Source organism: Cannabis sativa, chromosome 6 (assembly GCF_029168945.1).
Source record: "Cannabis sativa cultivar Pink pepper isolate KNU-18-1 chromosome 6, ASM2916894v1, whole genome shotgun sequence".
In the NCBI taxonomy this organism is placed as follows: domain Eukaryota; kingdom Viridiplantae; phylum Streptophyta; class Magnoliopsida; order Rosales; family Cannabaceae; genus Cannabis; species Cannabis sativa.
The window spans coordinates 72,958,703-72,979,816 of record NC_083606.1 but is presented as its reverse complement, the minus strand read 5'-3'; the positions used below and the strand labels follow the sequence as shown (position 1 = coordinate 72,979,816).

The 21,114-nt window shown below is 29.2% G+C and overlaps 1 protein-coding gene across 1 annotated transcript; it reads right to left on the bottom strand.

The window, feature by feature from the left end:
* Positions 1-242: 242 nt before the first annotated feature.
* Positions 243-1,024, bottom strand: LOC115725290 (protein CHLOROPLAST VESICULATION). Its single transcript, XM_030654755.2, has 2 exons — positions 850-1,024; positions 243-753 (listed from the first exon to the last, which is right to left on the bottom strand). The coding sequence occupies exons 1-2, from the start codon at positions 933-935 to the stop codon at positions 372-374; spliced, it is 468 nt and encodes a 155-aa protein (XP_030510615.2). The 5' UTR covers positions 936-1,024; the 3' UTR covers positions 243-371.
* Between the last annotated feature and the right edge of the window lie 20,090 nt (positions 1,025-21,114).

Genomic DNA, 21,114 nt, shown 5'->3' with positions numbered 1-21,114 from the left:
ATTTTTAGTATAAATTTTTCAATATTTTATATATATGTGCAGATAACATACTCATCTCATCAATGAATACAAAAAAATTACTATCTTGATATGATAAAAAAATATCTTCTAATGCAAGAATAATAGTGCAATTATTCATTTAAAAATCAAATATTATATGCTATAAAAGAAAAGGTCAAATATTATATGTACTACACGTACTAAACTTTTGAAGAAACGCCAACATATATGTACTACACAAATTTGAAACTCTTTTAGGAGAGAGTAACACATTTGTACACTTATAAAAATATCTAAAAATAAATAAAATGAAGTCCAAATTGAATTTTCATTTTACAATTAATTCTATTTTTTATACATAAAAAAAAAAATTACATAGTGAAGCAATCTATGGTGTTTCCTTCTCTAACATAAGCACGATCAAACTTGATCGGCGGAGCATGTGGCACGTGGCCTAAAACTTTGGATCCCCGGCGAGCTGATGGCCGGGGAAGATTTTCAGGGACTATGGACTCGAGCGAATTGAGATGCCATGGCGGACACATTCTAATTCGCTCGCTCCATTTGATTGCCTTAGCTTCTTCTCTTCTTGTTGTTGTAGTAATGCTTATTAGAGGCACTTGATCATGATTAGCATAATAATAATCATAGGATTGGTCATTAGTGATTCCCATTATCACTAAACTCACAATTACCATACCTTTTTTAATTGGTATAGCTTTTGTACTAGTCTCCTCTTTATTTCTTCCCATGCTATAAAAAAAAAATTATATATTATTGGAAAATATGTTAAAATTGAAAAGATAAATTAATGAAATAGTATTTGAAGATATTTAATTTATTACATACCATGAATAATGTTGAGAAGTAGTTTTTGATGGAGAAAAAAATGGTGGTAGAAGTTGGTTGAGGCAACAGCTAGTTCTAATGGCCATCTTCTTTCTTTTTTCTTTTTCTTTAATATTTGTAAAGAATATTAATATATATATTTTTTTTTCTTTTGATATAATCTTAAATTTGAGAAGTAGTATTATATGTGATTTGTGTATATATATATATATATCTTTATATATTAAAAGTGTCTATCTAACGACATTTCTTGGTTTAACAGAATATACTTAAAAGTAAAAGAATATTCTGTTAAATTTAACGATTAGTTTGATCTCACGTTAACAAATAAACCCAATAATTAAACCAAAAAATTAAACAATATTTTAAATATTAATAATCTCTTTTTAAATTAAAAAAATCATCTTAGCCACATATCTCTCTAACAAACCTATCTTGGGAGAATATTAATAAATTTTTTTTTTATTTTTAAAAAAGAAAAATCTTTATATATTAAAGTTAACCTCACATTATCTAATGTTTTCTCTGGATAAGCATAGGAAGCAGAAATACCACTTCTATCTTTGTGTGATTGCAGATATACCACTTCTATCATTGAGCCACTTTTTAGCTTTATAAATGGAGATGTTCATATAATATTAACACTTTACAGAATATTTATAGATATAAACTTACATTATAATGCTATGTTAAAAAAAGAACTAAATAGAATAATCTACTACTCCAATAATAAATTTATTTACAATTTTATAATTACACTAATATTATTTTTAATACATTATTAAATAATATTTCAAATATAAATATTTAATTTTTTCAAACAAAAAATTTGTAATCTTTAAAAATAAAATACATTCACAATCTTAAAAAAACCAAAATCTTAAATGAAACTAGCAATACGTGGCTCGGCACGTACATTCACCTAGTATATATATATATTTATATATGGAATTAACGTGAATGAGTTCTTCTTCTCAATTTGTCAAAACAATATTTGCATCCCAATAAAAAATTTTAAAAAATAAATAAGAAAAAAAAAAGGAAAAATCTTATGTTGGTTTTGGTGTTATTTGAGAAAATGTTAGTTTGGGTAGTCCAAAAGTATCACCATTTATTAATATATCACTTTTATAAACTATCTTTCAATTAGCATATTTTTAACAAATAAGTGTGTTAAATTTCAAAAATATTAAACAATATGTCAAATTTGAAAATTACAAATTTTGTTATATATTCTTATTCGCTTCTTCCCTCATTTAATCAATGTTATTGTTAATTTGTAAAGTTCACACTACAATAAATATATGTATTAGGAGCGACAAAAGTCACCTCTAAAACTATAGAAAATTGCTCTTAATGATTATTAGAGGCAACAAGTCGCTCTTAAAAAGTCGCCTCTAATAATTTGCTCCTAAAAATACTATTAGGGTGACAAAAAGGTCGCCTGTAATATAGTCGCTACTAATACCTAAGTTTCTTGTAGTGTCACGCTTTTCGGCTCTACTCATAATTATTCAAGAACATGTGTTTCACAACGAGATCCACTCATACAGTAAGGGCCCGTTTGGTACGCATGACTGGATTGGATTAGACAGGCTAATTTGTCCAATCCAGTGTTTGGGCATGTTAGAAGTCTTGATAACTAATCCAGTTAACCTCATATGTCTGGTATTATTTATCCCATCCAGCAGGGTGGGATAAATAATCCCATGCAGATGAGATTTTTTTTTATCGTTTTTTAATTTAAATTTTATTAATATATTTTAAATTTAATTAGAATTTAAAGGAAATAATTATCACACATTTATTTATACATTTTTTTATCAAAAACTTATTCATTAAAATTAGTGAAAATGTATAATTTTGAATATTATACATAAATTTTTAAAATTTAGAATATTATTAATTAAATAATAGTTACTTAAATTAATTCTAAGAAGAAAAAAAATATGACAATAAAATTATATATTATTTTTAAATTACGAAAAAATTTATATAAATATTTTAAAAAATTAATATTTATATTAAATTAGTGTTTAAGATAAATAATTTTATATTATTCAAGTATTTTTATTTTATTATTTTAATTATTTATTAAATAAAAAATATGACAAAATATTTTATTATATATTTATGATATATTCTTAATTATATATGATATATTATTTTTTTTTGCTACGAATTATTTATTTATATTTATTTATTATTATATATTTTAATTTTAATTTATTATTATATGTTTTTATTTAATTTAAGTTTTTTTTTTCTAAAAGGAAATAAATAAAATAGTCCAGTCCATTCTTAAACCAAACACAGGATTACTTTCAGCATAATCCATTCTTGTTCAGTCCAGTCCAATCCTTTTCAGTCCAATCCAGTCCAATCCTGCGTACCAAACGAGCCCTAATAGTATTTAATTAGCTGAGTTTGTATGAGTCATAATATTTCTACTTTTTAAATAGAATTTTCCTACTTAATAAATATTATTTGCTACTTATTTAGGAAAATGTTAATTTGGGTAGTCCAAAAGTATCTCCATTAATGTCTCACTTTTAAAAACTATTTTTCAATTAGCATATTTTAACAAAAATAGAGTGTTACATTTCAAAAATACTAAATATTATGTCAAATTTGAAAACTACAAAATTTGTTATATATATTCTTTATTTTGTAATTGTAGTTGTAGTTGTAGTAGTAATCAAAGATACTTGCCGTCTTCAATATGCAACTATTCAATTTAGTGGGGTTGGAAAAGAGTCTCTACTTCTTCTCTTATATATATAATATATTTTCTTTCTTGGCCAACCATAACGATGTCGTTTTCACTTGTTCTTGGCTTGCACTACTCACCTACCTTCTACAACTTTGACCTATCATCATAAAATTGAAAATTATGTAGTCATTTTTTAAAAAGTAAATTTTAATAAAAAATATTGTTATTGGATGCTAATAATGTTGAATATCTTTTATAGGTGACACTCTATAATTAATTAACGATTTAATATTTTAAATCATATGAGACTCGTTATTTAATTATATTAATACCGATAGACACTGCAAAGAATGCTAGATACTAATAATACTTTTTAGTAATTTTTTTTTAATTAAATGTAGAAAAATATGAATAGATAGAAAAACATATTGGATTTTACACAAAGTACTTATTTAATGAAAAAAAAATTAACTAATTAAAATAAAACTTGTAAAAGTCATAAAGATCCCATTTTTACAAAACTATATCTCCTAACTTTTTAGGTCCTATCCTATTTGATCATAAAAAATGACTCTCAACCCTTTACCAAATATTCTACAATGAACCAAAACTCTTGAAAATTTTGTTACTTAAACGTGTATAAATGGACCAGATAAATTCTACTAAAATGTTTCAGTTCGCCAAGTTGTCTCTTGCTTGTCCATGGATTCAGCAGCAATTTGAAAGGTTTAGGTTTCTTTTGAGAAGTATGCTCTTTAAGAAGTTAAAAATTTCGTAAGTTTCCAAGCCCGCGGTAATTCTAGCTTAAAATATGGGAAACTTAGAAAAATACTAGAATTTAGATTAACTTTTATAAAAATATTACTACACAAAATTTTTTTCAAAAATAATGTATTTTTATAAAACAACAGTGGAACACAAAATAGAACAACTAAAAACAACAGTTTAACAACTAAAAAACAACCGTAAAATAACAGTAAAAACTTAACACAGTATACAGTATTTTTGATTAAAAAAAAACACAGTATTTTTAAAAAATAATTCGCCCCAAAATAAAAAAATAAAAAGATTAAAAATTTCATTATATGGTGTAAATAATTCTAAAACATTCATAATGAATGAATGAAACAAAACCCATCCAAAACATGTTTATAGAAGAGAAATTTATACAATATACCTAAAACCAGATTTTTTTTTTTTTTACATTCTTTACGGGCTTTTTGTTTACTTTTTTTATAGACCTTTTTTTTATTTACATTTTTATATTTATTTGTTTTACAGATTTTCACTTTTTTTATATAGAAAAATGTTGATTTTACATTGCTTTCTTGTTGCGGCAAAGTCAAAATAACATTTGTCTGAAACAACAGAAAAACAATATTTTGTGTATTTGTAAAAATAAATTACGTTACTTTTATGTAGTAGCAATGTTAAAATAGTATTTTTTTTTCGAAACAGCGAAAAAATCACACTTTATTTTTGTAAAAAACAAAAATCATAAAAATACAAGAAAAAACAGCATATCTGTAAAAATATAAAATTTTTGTCATTTATTTATGAAATAATCCCTTATTTGAATTAGGAATAATTGCATAAGGCACTATTTTTTTGTAAAATATTTACATTTTTACGTTTAAAGAATGTTTTTTTTACATTTTTACGGTTTTTAAAAAAATAATACAAAAATAACATAAAATCAACAAGAAAACTACAAAAAAGTATCATGAAAATAACATCAAATAACAACAAAAAATAGCATACATATAACAATAAATTAACAATATTACAACATAAAAAGACCGTATTTTCTGCAAATAAAATCAAAAAATATTTAAAATTCCGTGAAACCGTATTTTTGTAATTTTTTTGTTGTTTTTATATTTTTGTGAAATAATCCCTTTGAATTACTACCTCCATTGAGGCCCAAATCACTCTCACTAGCTTTATATTATAATATATAGGCTCATCTCCACTTCCCTTCTTTCCTTAACCCTGTCATTATCTTCATTCAGGCCCACTTCCATCACATTACCCTCACTTAGGCCCATTTCTACCTCATTTTCCACAACAAGCCCATCATCATTTTTAGCCTCTAAAATTAGGAGACTATTATTTGAATATATATCAGTTGGAGCCAAAAAAAAAATCATAGATGACTTTCTACTAGTTTTCTCCATGACAGCCCCTACCATGTAATTGAATCTAGAAATGTAATTTATTCAGCACAACTATACAAGGGTTTTCCCCAATTTTCAGTTGTTCGAAAACCACATGGGCTACTTATAAAATTGATATTAGTATCGATTTTGATCTAATTCTTTCACGTATGGTCTCTGACCTAGTTTCTGTAAATAATACGATACGTATCTATTAAATTTAGGACTAACAAACTTACAAAAAAAATAACTTTGAGGACTATTATTGTTATTTTTTTGAAGTTTGAGACTAATTTGCATGAAAGTAGATTTTTTGGAGACTTTGCTGTAAAAGGCTATGGGCTACCTTCCAACACTCGTTTTGTGTGTCAACTTCGTGATAAAATTGATATAAGTACCGATTTTGATCTAGCCCTTTCACGTACAGTCTCCAACCTAGTCTCTATAAATAATACTTCGACATGTGGTAGTTTTAAATAAATAAACGGATCAGTTAAATTTAGGATTATTGAACTTACAAAAAACATAATCTTGGGGACTATTACTGTTATTTTTTTGAGGATAGAAATTAATCAGCATCAGAGTAAAATTTTTAGAAACTTTCGACGCAAAAGTCCATAGGCTACCTTCCAATACTCATTATGTGTCAACTTGATAAAATTGATATAAGTACCAATTTTGATCTAGTTCTTTTACATGCATTCTCCGACCTAGTCTCCATAAATAATACTTCGACACGTGGCAATTTCAAATAAGTAAACGGATCAGTTAAATTTAGGACTAACGAACTTACAAAAAATACGACCTTGGAAACTATTACTGCTATTTTTTCGAGATTAGAGATTAATCTGCATCAAAGTAAATTTTTTGGAGACTTTTGCCGTAATAGTCCACGGGCTACCTTCTAACACTCGTTCTGTGTGTCAACTTCGTGATAAAACTAATATAAACACTGATTTTGATCTAGTTCTTTCACGTACAGTCTCTAACTCAGTCTTCATAAATAATGCTTCGACACTTAAATAAGTAAACGAATCAGTTATATTTAGGTTAATGGACTTAAAAAAAATATAACCTTAAAGATTATTATTGCTATTTTTTCGAAATTATAGACTAATTTACATTAAAGTAAAAAAATTTGAAGAAATTTTTTTCAATAAACATAAGAGGGAAGATTGCATGTGAATTGACAACTATATTGTGAATGTTTAACCTTTGTTGGTCTAACACCCGGCATAGATATACAACACACCATTATATACACAGCCCCACCTTTGGGATTTAATTATTTCTTTATTATATAATATCAATTGGATTTGGATTATTAGCTTGTCAAATATTTATATATATATATTTAATTATTTGGATTTATTAGCATGTCAAGTATGTTATATATTAATAATATAAAACATACTTAAAAATTAAATTTTTATCTTAACAGAAATTTATATGCTTACATCTGCTGATCTCTCATGATGAAAAATTCCATTTGTGATCATATCTATAAATTAATGATTAAAAAATAAGTAAACAGAAGTTTAAAAATTAATTAGTTTGGATTAACAACACAAATGTTCAATTTTTAAAGCATTTTTCTTATGTTAATTAATATATCCATTAATTATGCTATAATAATAAAAATTAATAAAAATCTTATAAGTAGATCTATATATGCCTTCAAAGAAATGAGTGATCATTGCTTTTAATTAATTTAGTCATTTATCTAAGTAACAAATTAATTCTCATTCTCACTTCATTATTTTTGATAATAATATAATTTTTTTAATTTAATATTTTCTTCTATTTTATTATTTTGTTGCTTCTATTATAAAACAAATGGCTGGCTTCTACATGCATATCTACATGCAATAATCACTTTTGATTATATATATTTTCTTATTTTATTATTTGATTCATTAATAATTATAATATAATAAAAGTTCCATAATGACTATTAAAATATTTCAAAATCATTATTCATTAGTCCTTCAATAAATTAAAAAAAAAAAACAAATAATCAGCATTCATCATTAGTTTATTTGATACTTTTTTTTGTTCTTATATTATAAACTTGTATGATTGATCGATTTTCTTCTTTTTTTTTCTATTTCTTTCTATTAATGACTTGAGCATATATATGGTCTTTTTTTTATGATCATCAAGTGTACTTTCATATTCACACAAAAAAAAAGTGTATGATATTATCAAGTTATTTAAAGAATAATGATAATAACAAGGAAAAAAAAAAAACCTTTTATTATATTAATTTTTTTTTTCTCTCTCTAAAATTGTATCCAACAATATAGATTTTTTTTTTCAACAAAATATGGAATTTTTTTCAACTATTTATTGTGAGCTTTTTTTTTTTTTTGGATGGAACTAATTAAAGTTATTGTAAACTAATTTTCTAAATGTGGTGTTTCAAGTAAATTCGAACAAATATCAAGTAGTATAGAATGAAAGTCTACCTAGCTTTGAAAAAAATATTAATTTATAAAATAATGTTGAGAATATTTTGTAGAACATTCTGTATAATATGCAACACTAATCTAGAGTTATTGAGCAGTTATTTTCTTTTTAATTCAACTATTTGATAAATACATTTTTGAGTTAGACAAAGTAAGATTCAACTACAGAATTCTTATATAGGCACCCTAATAATCTTTTATTGCCACTTGAGCTAGCGTGAAGTGGTGAGTGTTGAAATACTTTGAATTAAATTTAACCTTAACTAATTTATGAGAATCAAATAATAAAATTAAAGATTAGCAGAAGCGTATCGAAGTCCATCGAATTAAAAATGTATAATGTTTTAATTTTACATCAAAAATTTCTCTAGAACCTTATATTGTCCTGATGATGGTGATTCAAGAGTATGAAATGATATGATACGATGCAAAATGATGACCAATACTTATTTATAATAACTGTAAAAATAATAATTAATCTTTTTTGATAATTTTTAATTTGGCACTTCATCAAATCAAAAAATTATCTTAATGGTATTTACATATTAAAATCATGATAATTATGCCCTTAAGTTATAAATTTTATTCTAAATTAGACTACACATATTTCACTCATTTATATGATGATCCAACACATATTTTATATGTACAATTATAATCCCAAATAATTATGCCGTCTATGTTCTCACTAGTCAAGATATATTATAGGGTAAATACTATTTTGGACCATGTATTTTGCAAAAGTTACCGATTAAATCCTCTGTTTTGTTAAATGACAAAATGGACCCTGTATTTTTTAAAATGATACAAATAAGAACCTGAACTGATTTTTTGTCAAAATAAAATTTAATAATAATTCGATCTAAATGTGTTGTGACAAAACTGTTTATATTTTTTGTATCTGTTTGTGTTACAAATTATTTTCAAGTTGGTTATATTAAAAAAAAATTATGGAAAACTAAGCTTAACGTCCTACTTTTACTATTTTAGAAAAATATAGGGTTAATTTGGTCCTTTAATAAAATAGATGGTTTAATTAGCAATTTTTGCAAAATATAAAATCTAAAATAGTATTTATCGTACACTATATATACACATAAATATTTTTTTGAAATAAAAATAAATAATAAAAGATATATATAAATATGAGATGACTCAAAAATATATAAAAGGTGAATTTAAGTGAAAGACATAATTAAGGCTAGTGAGGCCCCCCATTGATGTGTGTGTGACTCCACCCATATATGAAAATGACATATTTTTTTTTGAAAGAACTACTTGTTCATTAGTTAAGAAAATTGATGGGAATCACAGGGGGATTTTCTTCCCCTTGATACAAAACAGCCATCTCACTAGAAGTTCTAGCGGTTTTAGCTACACCATCCGTAAAGGAATTAAAATTACGACTAATAAAGAAAAAGCGAACAAACGAAAGGTCTTTCATTACATTAAAAATACTGTAAAATAAACTTGATAGCTTCCAATCAGGGATCTTCTTGGTATCAGTTAGGGAGTCAACTGCAATCTTTGAATCGGATAGTAAAACAACTTCTTTCCAGTCACTTTCCACAGCCCAACTCAGACCTAAATTGATAGCTCTAAGTTCAGCATCAAGGGCTGAGTTAACCTTAATATTCTGAGCTTTGACAAACCAGCAACCCGAGAGCCGGTTAACTGCTATTGCTGCAATTCCAGCAGACCCGTTCACCCAGGCAGCATCTGTAAAAATCACAAAGTTCACCTGATCGACACTGGGAAAGGAGAGAGGAGCAGCAACTAGACCACCTTGAGACTCAGGGGAATTCTGGATATCAGAAATGGTGGGGAGATTCTTGAATTGAAAATCCTGAACACACTTAGCAATTTCGACTAGAGCAGACATAGGATTGACAGGAGTATCACAAAGAAGCAAGGCATTCCTTTGGCGCCATATTTCAGAGAATAAGCAGCCAATGTACGAAAGCACCTCAATCCTGCTTGCTTCAGAAGACAATAAGGGTAAAACATTTTCCAAACAACAGAACAAATTACTTCCTGGAATCTCCTCAATTCTGATAGGGAACTTTCCACCAAACCAGAGGGATTTTGCATAGCTACACTTACAGAAAAGATGCAGTCTCGATTCCTCTTCGACATCACAGAATAAACAAGTTTTATCAGTTAAGAAATGAAGTCTATTTTTAGTTGGGATAGCCTCATTCAAAACTCGCCATAGCATAATTGAAACTCTTGGGTGGATACCAGCATCCCAAATCCATTTCCAAAGGTCCTTAGTAGGGCCAAACTTCCACAGATTCTCCACAAGATAGGCTGACTTGACTGAAAACTTTCCATGTCTAGCATTCTTCCAAAAAATCTGGTCTTTGAAAGGAAGAGGAATCCTTGGAATACTGAGGATTCGGTTACCCAACTCACTACCAAATATCTGTAAAATGATCTCCCCATTCCAGCAATGATCAATGGAAACATCTGCCAAGGTTTTGATGGTGTACCCTCTCCCTCCAAGGCTAGCCATAAGATCAGAGAATTGATTGTAATCAAGCCAGGGAATCCACGGTTGTTTCCAGAAATTAATGGAATCACCCGAAGCAGCAAGAGAGACCGATCCTTTGAGGATCGTAATTCTTGATTGAAGAATGCTTTTCCATTGATACGAATCATTACTTTTCTGCTTCACACACCAGAAATCTTCAAACTTACAATATTTCTTCAGTAAGCAGGAAACCCAGAACTTCTCCTTATCAGTAGCAAGACTCCACGCAAGCTTAGACATTAGTGCTTTATTCATATCTTCACACTTCCTTAACCCCAGCCCACCCGAAGCTTTCGGTTGGCAAATCTGGTCCCAAGCTATTGGTGTTAAGAATCTATTCTTCTCCACGTTTCCCAACCACCAATACTTTCTCATCAATGCATCAAGGTCTCGGCAGCTTGAGAGAGGAATTTTAGAGGACGACATAGCATAGAGTGGCATTGAGGCAGCCACTGATTTAATTAAGGTCAGACGACCAGCATAGGACAATAGCTTCATCCTCCATCCTTCTAATTTCCTTTGCATACTCTCCCTAAGTCTTTGATATTCTTCTCTTTTCCTTCTCTTGAAAATGAAGGGATTACCGAGATGTCTCTCACTCCCATTAACTTGTGCAATGTTTAAGATGCCCAAGATGTTATCCTTCCTACCATTATTCAGGTTCCTGGAGAACAATATACTTGATTTTGGTCTACTACAAGATTGCCCAGACCACTTCTCATAGGTAGAGAGGCAATCACTCATACTCTTGGCCTCTTTCTCATTTGCACGGGCAAAGAGAATGGTATCATCGGCAAACATTAGGTGAGACACAGGGGGGGCTGAGATAGCAATCTTGATACCATGAATTGTGCCTTGAGCCTCCGATTTAGCAATGAGCTTAGAGAGAACCTCCTGACAGAGCAGAAATAAGAAAGGGGAGATGGGATCTCCTTGGCGAAGCCCTCTCTGGGGAAAGATTTTTTTGAGGGGGCTCCCATTCAAGAGAACCGAGTAAGATACACTTGTTACACATGCCATTATGAGTTTGCGAGACTTCTCGTTAAAACCATTGGCATTAAGGACCTTGTCGAGAAAACTCCATTCCATTTTATCATATGCTTTATGCATATCAAGTTTCATTGCCATAAGGCCCCCAAGACCTTTCTTATGACGAATTCTATGAATGATTTCCTGGGTGAGAATAGAAGACTCGGCTATCCATCTTCCAGGGATAAAGGCTGATTGGAAGGGAGAGACTAGGTCGTCCATAAGTGGTCTCAGTCTATTTGATAAAATCTTAGCAATTACCTTATAAGAAAAATTGCAAAGGCTTATCGGTCTAAACTGATCCACACTTAGAGGAAACTCAACCTTAGGAATCAGGCAAATATAAGCCATATTGATCTTCGGATCCATAGATCCATACGAGAAGAAATCTTTGACAGTAGCACAGAGACTTACACCCACCACATCCCAGAATTTACGGAAGAAGCAGCCTGAAAAACCATCGGGCCCAGGGGCCTTGAGAGGATGCAAACTGAACACAACCTCCTTAATTTCCTCAACAGAGGGAATTCTTGAGAATTCATCATTCTCGGCAGTAGAGAGGTTTTTTGCAAATAACTCCTGGAGTCCATCTTCAATACACGGATTAGATGAGGAAAATAGCTCTGAAAAATGATCATTAATGATCTTAGCAATATGTCTCTTTTCTCTCCATATTTTTCCTTCTTTATCCTTTAACGCCCAGATACCATTTCTTCTTTTCCTTATGATTGTAGCCGCATGAAAGAATCGAGTATTTCTGTCCCCCAGAGATAACCAGGTTTCTCTAGACTTTTGTCTCCACATACTCTCTAGTTTGGACCAAGAGATCGAAAGCTGAGCTTGAATATTGGATTCCTCCAATTTAAGGGCATCTGTGATAGGTTGACCTTGAATCCAGGAAAGTTTTTTCTCCAAGTCTCTGATTTCACCATTGTTAGTTTCCTGAATTCTTTTTTTCCAAACTTGCAAGACTTTCTTCAGGTTACTAATATTCTTAGTGAAAACATCAGTAGCCGATTCACCAGTACACGTCCAAGCACTTATAACTTCTGACTTACACGAAGCCTCCCAAGACCACGCTTCAAAGAAGCGAAAAGGTATATAACCTTTGGTAACAAACAGGTGAGTATCAAGGATTATGGGAGCATGGTCTGAGATGGTAATTGGCAAATTTACAGTACCCGCAGCTGAGTAATTAAGCAACCAATCAGAGGAACATAAGACTCTATCAAGTCTCTCCCTTATGAGGTTTCCTTGATATCTTTTGTTTTGCCAAGTAAATTTGTTACCAATAAAGTGTAAATCAATACCTCCTGAATTATCCATGAAGCTTCGAAGCCATTTAGTATCGGAAAAGGTGACTTTACGGCCCCCAATCTTCTCTTCTTGACTACGAACACAATTTAAATCCCCCACTAGCATCCATGGGAGTTGGCATTGAGAGAATTCAGCTTCCATACTATTCCAAAAATTTTCTTTTTGGCAATAATAAGGAGTTCCATACACAGCAAAGAGTTTCCAGTGAGATTGAAGTTGAAAATCCCAGACGGTGGCTTCATAAAAACCATCAGCATAGTAATCCACCACTAAATCAATATTTTTGTTCCACATGAGGCATGAGCCCCCAGCCAGACCAGCCGCACCAACGCCAACTGAACTTGAAAAACCCAAAAAACGAGCCATCTCTTTCATCTTACAATAACTGACTTTTGTTTCCATTAAATAAATACAATCCACCTTGTATTTATTAACCCAAGCCTTGAGAGCTTGGGGTGTCGGGTCTCTCGCGAGGCCCCGACAATTCCACGATAAACACTTCATGGGGCTGGGGGGGGCTTGATAAGGGCCGCCTCCTCGCCCATGATCAGATTTTGAGAACATTCAACTTGAACTTCAACCAAATTGAGGGAATCAATGAGGTTCTTGTGTGTTTCATCAGTCGCCACTATACCAACCTCCGAATTGTTACCAGTTTGTGAAGCAGAGAGTTTCGATCGAGAGCCCTTCCTTCTACGTTTATCTTTAATGGTAGAAGAAGAAGAAGCTCCCGATCCAAGTTTAAAGGAAGAGTCGGGTGCTGGAGAAAATTCAGGGAGGATAGGAATCTCTTGGGAAAACTCCCTAGAGTTGTCAGGTGTGTGTTGGACATATGGAATTAGAGTAAGGCTGGCCTTTCTTTTCTTTGGTTGGGGACATTTATGCACTAACTCAGATACATCAAGTGGGTCGTGGAAAAGGGTTGGTATTGGCTCAAATTTATCAACCTGGACAGGGCCCATGAGTTCCTCAGCCAGCCCAATTTCTTCTGCATAGATGGGCCAAGGAAAATGGGTGGGCTCAGGGTGTTTATGGGGTTGTCTAGATTGGCACAATTCAGCATGTGGTTTATCAACCATTTGATTATAAGTGGGCCCTATATTGGCCATGATGGTAGTGAGGATACCGTTATCAGCACTATTAGGAGGGGGCCTTGAAGAGAACTTTTTTAAAATATCATTTTCAGAGAAAGGAACAATATTACCTTTTCCATGTCTTCGTAGAGTCCTAGGAGATACTGATCTGGTCCTTCTTCCCCTTTCAGAGCTCCTGGGGTTTGATGCATCCATGCCTTTTCGACTAGCAAAATCCTTTGGGCAAGGTATGGTTTTATTAACCACTTTCAAATGCTTTCCTATTATGGATCCTGATCCTGGACTATACGATCTGATAACTTTCCTTATAGGTCTGCTGCAAGCTGGCTGCTTCAGAGCTGGGTCTCTGCACTCGTCTTCGATCGGTCCTTTTCCTTTCAGCTTGGAACCCGAGGTAGCCGTTGGAGGAGGAGCTTTTGCTTGAAAGGCCGAGGGAGTTGGAGCTTTGGCCTGAAAAGAACTCCGGCCACTATCATCTCTGAAATACTCTAGCTGGTTTCTAGTATTAAAACAGCTGAAAACTGCGGATTCCGCCCTCATCCAAGGGCCATATGCTGGTACCGCGTTTCCTTCAGGAGGATAGGCATAGGCTGTTTGTCGAAAGCAAGCCTTTCTATCATGTCCAAGATGCCCACAATTGTAACATAGTTTAGGTAACTTAAAATACCTGAACTGGATCCACTCCTTCCTTCCTCTCTTAATATCAAGAAAGAATCCTGAGACTAGATGGTGGGAGGTATCAATTTCAACTTGGAACTTTAAAAAACCTCTTCTCAGAACTGTTTTCCTATCGGCTAAATCACTGGTTATGAACCTACCCGCTTTTGCAGCCAAGGTACGAGTGTTGACTCCATTTAGGTATGGGGTTGGCAAGCCAGAAGCCAAGACCCAAAACACTGCCTTCCCCATATCAGTGTTATACCAATCTCCATCGTCAGGCCACTCTCGAATGACTAAGAGTTTCCCATTAATGATCCATGGTCTGCTGCGAAGAACCATTGTACAGTCTTCAGCCAAGTCAAAAAATATGCCCCATAGTCCCGGCTTCATTGTTTTAAACTTCCAATGCCCTTTAAGTTTCCAAATCTGGTTCAAGATGTCTTTGAGACGAGACCTAGATACACCTTTACCATCAAAGAAGCTTGCTAGGACCCCCGAGCTGACCACTTCTGCCGTAAGTTCAAAATCGGGCTCCAGTTCAAGAGTCATAGACTCAAGGAAGTTGTTACGCAGGAGTTCAAGTTCTTCATTAGCCTTTTCAGGAACATCAGAGGAGGGTAGTTCAGTCGACCCTACATCTGTTGTAGAATCATTTACTTCCATATTAATGTCTGGTGGTTGAGGCAGTTGAGTTGAGTCAACTTGAACAGTAATATCAGGGGCCCCATTCAAGGAGCTAACATCTCCTTCTGCACGTGGGTTATCCATGTTGTCCCCCATGATAGAACCGAGTGAATGGTAAAAAAAAACAAAAGTAAGGATGCACTAAGTGAATGGCACAGAACAGAAGAGAAAAGATTCAAAGGTTAATAATGGGAGGAACAAGGAAAAGCAGAGCAAACGGGAGTGTTTTCTGAGTTTGACATATGACATATGGGGCTTCCTAAAAGAACACTACATAATCATCATCATCATGGAGAAAATTCACATAAAAATGGCATTTATTTATAACTTATAATAATAATAATGTCAATGGCTATGAATAACCTCCATATACATTCCACCATATATACTTCTAATTGCTATTATTGTTATAGCTTATTAATTGCATGTCCATTAACTAATAATAATACCATTAATTAAATATAGACATATTATTCATAATTCATTTAAAGCTTCATAATCAATATCATCCACAAGATAAATATCTTGGTGGTGTCAACTACTTTTAATTTTCTTTGAAAAATTTGGTAGATTTTTTTTTTTTTTGAGAAATGGTAGCTTTAATTCTTATTATCTTAATTTGTATATAATATATATTTTATGGATATATATCTATTCTATATAAAGTGTGCCTATATAACCGAATTCTTGGTTTATGAGAAATTTATGGGTGCTTTTTTATTTATATTAAAAATAAAATGATTTATTATTAAAAATAAAATAATTTATGATAAATTCATGGGTCACTTTTTATTTATATATAATAAAATAAATTCCATTACATCCAAAAAAAAATAGGGTTCTAGAACCCTAAGAATTCAAAGTCCAGTATTGTATAAATCTTCAATTTATTCTATTTCTTATATTAACTAAAATTTTGCTACTTTTTTTTAATTTACAACTTTATTGTTTATATCTTATTAGGAACATTCATGGAAATTTGAGTTTCTTTGAAATATACAATTAATGAGCTTCAATTTATTCTATTTCTTATATTAACTGAAATTTTGCTACTTTTTTTTTAATTTACAACTTTATTGTTTATATCTTATTAGGGACATTCATGGAAATTTGAGTTTCTTTGAAATATACTATTAATGAGCATTACTTTTTGATCATAGTGTGTAATCCATGGCTGAAAACATCAATAATCTTTATCATTTGATATCAAATATAATAAAATTATCATGATGTATAAATTATGGTTATTTAATGAGTAATTAGTGTGTTGAAATTGTCAAGCTCATATTTAGAATTGTTTACAATTGAATTGTTTCTTTCTCAAAATTAATATTAAGTATATTTATATGTTTATAGGTTTTTCTATTTTCTCTTAGATCAATCATGCTCATATAGAAAAAAAAATCATACTCATATAACACATGTTATTTTCATTTTATATTTAGATCTTCTTAGTCATTATTTAGTTCACTTAAACCTTTTCCGATTATGGTAACTGAAGTTTTGTTTCTTTTAGGTACTCTATTACAAAGATCTGTATTATATGTATTATTTATTTTTGACGTGGATTTCTTTATTGAGAAACATATAGCGTGACAAATTATTGTTCATATATTGAATAATTATTTTTGATTAATGGGATTCATATATATAACAGTGTATATTGAATTCTTTATTCAAATAATTATTTTTGATTTTTACGTGATTATTTATTGTTCATATATCTAGAACCCTATTTGATTAATCTTAAGATTAATTAATTTGTGATTTCTTCCTATACACATAATAATATAATCTCACCTAATAATTAATAATATTTTTTCTTTAATTTTTAATTGTATCACTTTTAAATAACATAAAAAAAATTAGCATAAAATTTAGTATACGTGCGTCGCACGTAATTTTTTACTAGTATATATATATATATATATATATATATGAGAGTGTCCAAGTGATCTCATATAGTGCTCTACAAATTATCAATGGTATTTATGTCCCCCAAACATATAAATATATATATTGGTCACGGTATGTCTAACCTCTTCTTCAATACTCATTCTTTGAAAATTTGTTATTTATGATGTTAGGGATTTAAATGTATCAATATTAGTATTTTATGTGTTGTAAATTAGGGCAAACCCACATAGAAGCGAGAAGGTAGTTGCTTCTGAAAATAATTGAAAAAAATGTATATATATTTTAGTTAATTACAACATGTATTTATAATAAAAAATAATATTTATAGGTATAATATTAATTTTGATATAATGGTTAAGCTAGATATCATCTAAGATAAAATCTTTCAAATCTTACTAAAAGTTTTTTTTTTCTTTTTAAATTTACTTTTATATTTGTCAAAAATTATAAATAAAAAAAGATAGTCAATTTTATAATAAAAATGTTGTAAATATAAACATGGAGGGAGTTTTTATTAAGATTTTGAAAGGGGTATTAGGCATTTGGAAAGGGATTCCTTTTTATATTTGTTTTTTTATTATTTATTTTTTTTTATGCAAAAAGGTTAGATTACATTTTAGTCAAACATATAGATATAAATAATATATAATATAAAATAAAAAAACAAAAAACAAAAAATGTAGAATAATAACTCAATGACATTTATGACAAAGAGAGAGTTATACCATTGTTGCTTCATTTACACGACATACTATAAATATTCAAGGTTGGACTCACTCAAGTGTAACTATAGATGTGAGATTCAATTTATTTTTTTTATTATAACAATATATAAATTTAATAAATAAATAAAGAGCATATGAGATTTATATCATTTTTTGATTTCATGTTATTTAAATTAAACTTTGTTGAACCTTCTGTTTTTTTTTTTCTTTTTTTAAAAAATGATGTTTTGAATCTTAATTATATTTTGTTTATTGAAAATTAATTTTTTTAATTAAATTTAGTTAAAATAATTTTTAAATTTGACCAAATAATTAACTTTATGAATTAATCAATTAATTACAATGATTTTTTTTTTATATTTGAGAAATAGTTTAACCATATTATAATATTATTTTATTTTTTGAAAGGGACTAGATTATGATTCTTTTTTTAAAAAAATATATATATAAATTTATGTTGGTAATGCATAACATTAAGAATTTTAATAAAATCATTTAGATGAATTTAGCCAAAAATTAAAGGAAGGAAATAGGAAAATAATCATAACAAAAATATAAAATAGTAACAATTAAATGAATAAAATTATGATTAATAATTGATGGGGAAAGAGAATAAACAAATTAAACAAAAAGAAAAAATAAATAAAAAAGGCATTTATTATCATGTGTAGGATTGAAGAGGACAGCTAATTTTCTCATGAAAGTACACTTGGCCTGCTGCACATGGCCAGCTTGGTCCACCACCCATTCTTCCAATTTACCAAATTACCCCTCTCTCCCTCCCACCCTAAAATATCTTCTCTTCTCATTTTGTTTTATTTCACACCTCTTAAGTTTATTTAAATATTAGTTTTAACCTAATCTTCTTGGAAATTCTAAAATATATGTTTCACTATTCATCTATTTTTAATCATGCCATAGATTTGATTTTGAAGGCATTTTTGTCATTTAAAAGTGAATCTCACTACCTTGTACTCAATTTTTTTTTAAATAAAGAGTTTTATACAGTAGAACCTCTATTCAAGAATAGACTTGAGACTAACCAAATTATATTCTAATTGAGAGGTTATAACTAAATAGAGTTATACTAGAAAAAAAAAATTAAAATACTAAAAAATATCAATGTAACAATAATAACAATAAATAATTATTAATACTACATTATAATAGAATTATTTTAGAGTAAATATAATGGTAATACATATGTTACAATTCGGAATAAAATTATTAATTTTAGGGTAAATACTATTTTGGACCCTGTGTTTTACAAAAGTTACAGATTGGACCCTGTGTTTTATTGAATGACAAAATGGACCCTGTATTTTTTAAAATAGTAAAAATAGGACCCTGAGTTTAATTTTTAACAATTTTTTTTTAATACAACCAACTTGAAGACAATGCTTAATACGAACAGATACAAAAAAATGTAAACAGTTTTGTCATAGCACTTTTAGATCGGATTATAATTAAACTTTATTTTGACAAAAAATCAATTCAGGGTCCTATTTGTACTATTTTAGAAAAGACAGGGTCTATTTTGTCATTTAACAAAACACAGGGTCCAATTGGTAACTTTTGTAAAACAAAGGGTCTAAAATGGTATTTACCCTTAATTTTATGTAAATAAATTTACAAAACATATGTATATATTTGATTAAGATGTAATTATTCTTATATAGAGGTATACTTTGTTAATACGTGACTTAGAAAATGTATAACTAATTACAATTTAGAGGTTATTCTTATTTATAACTGGCCCAAATTGGGACTTGATTTTTTTATAACAAATTAGAGGTTATTCTTGAATAGAGTATTCTTAAATAGAGGTTCTACTGTAGTTTGAAAAAAAATAAAAATTAGAATCATTACATAAAATATTTATTAATATAGCCAGATTATAAACTTCAAAATTACATAACTAAAAATCTTAAATATTATAACATGATAAAAGTTTTGAAAGATTAAGACAACTACTGATATAGCAATTAAGATTCTATTTTGAAGACCGACCTTCTCTAAGAGTATTAATAATAACTTTTGAGTCACTTTTCCTACCACAAAATTTTAACTTATGGTTACTACAATTTTTATCATTAGCAAACATGCAGCATCTTCACTAAAGAGAAATTTGAAAATAAAAATATGTTGATAATCACCCACACAATCGAATCAAGATAATTACGAGCCACAATTAACACATACAAAATCTCCCTACTATTTCTTAGTTTTGAAATTTTTTGAATGATGTGATATTAAAAATAAAGTACAAATAGTTTATTACATACATATGTAAAAATAGATTGATTTATCTTTAACTTAATATAGCAAATTATTCAATAATTTTTTTAAAAAAGAATAACAAATTACTTATTATAACAACAATGTAGATTTTTTTTTTATGTAGATTATTCTTTTTTTTATTATTATAATCTACATTTATTATTTAGCAAAACAAGCAATTACCCATAATATTTCCAAATGTGTGAGAGTTAAAAACGATAATGTTTTTTGTTATATGTACATTTAATAATAAGAGTATTGTTATTAAATACTACTATTGTTTAGTACTTTATGTAAGTGGTATTTTACGATTGATTAGCGATATTATCTAAAAATTATTTTATTAAATTATGCAAAATTTAATATTTAATTACAACAATAACAATATAACACCAAAAACCGAAAAAAAAAATACTAAATACAAATAATGTAACTTCTGGCAATTCCCTAATAATAATTATCAACTTTTAAGTGATTCTCATCCTAAACTATTTTCTATTTTTTTAAATATATATAAACAAATAAAAAAAGGTAAATTAAGAAGGGTAAAAAAGGAAAGACAGAACAAATTGGGCGGTTGGGACCCAATAGTGGGCTGTCGCCAAATGGCAGGTGGGGAGAGAAGATGACTTGTCTATCTGTAATTTTCATTTTTTATCTTTTATTATTTTTTATAAATATATTAAAAA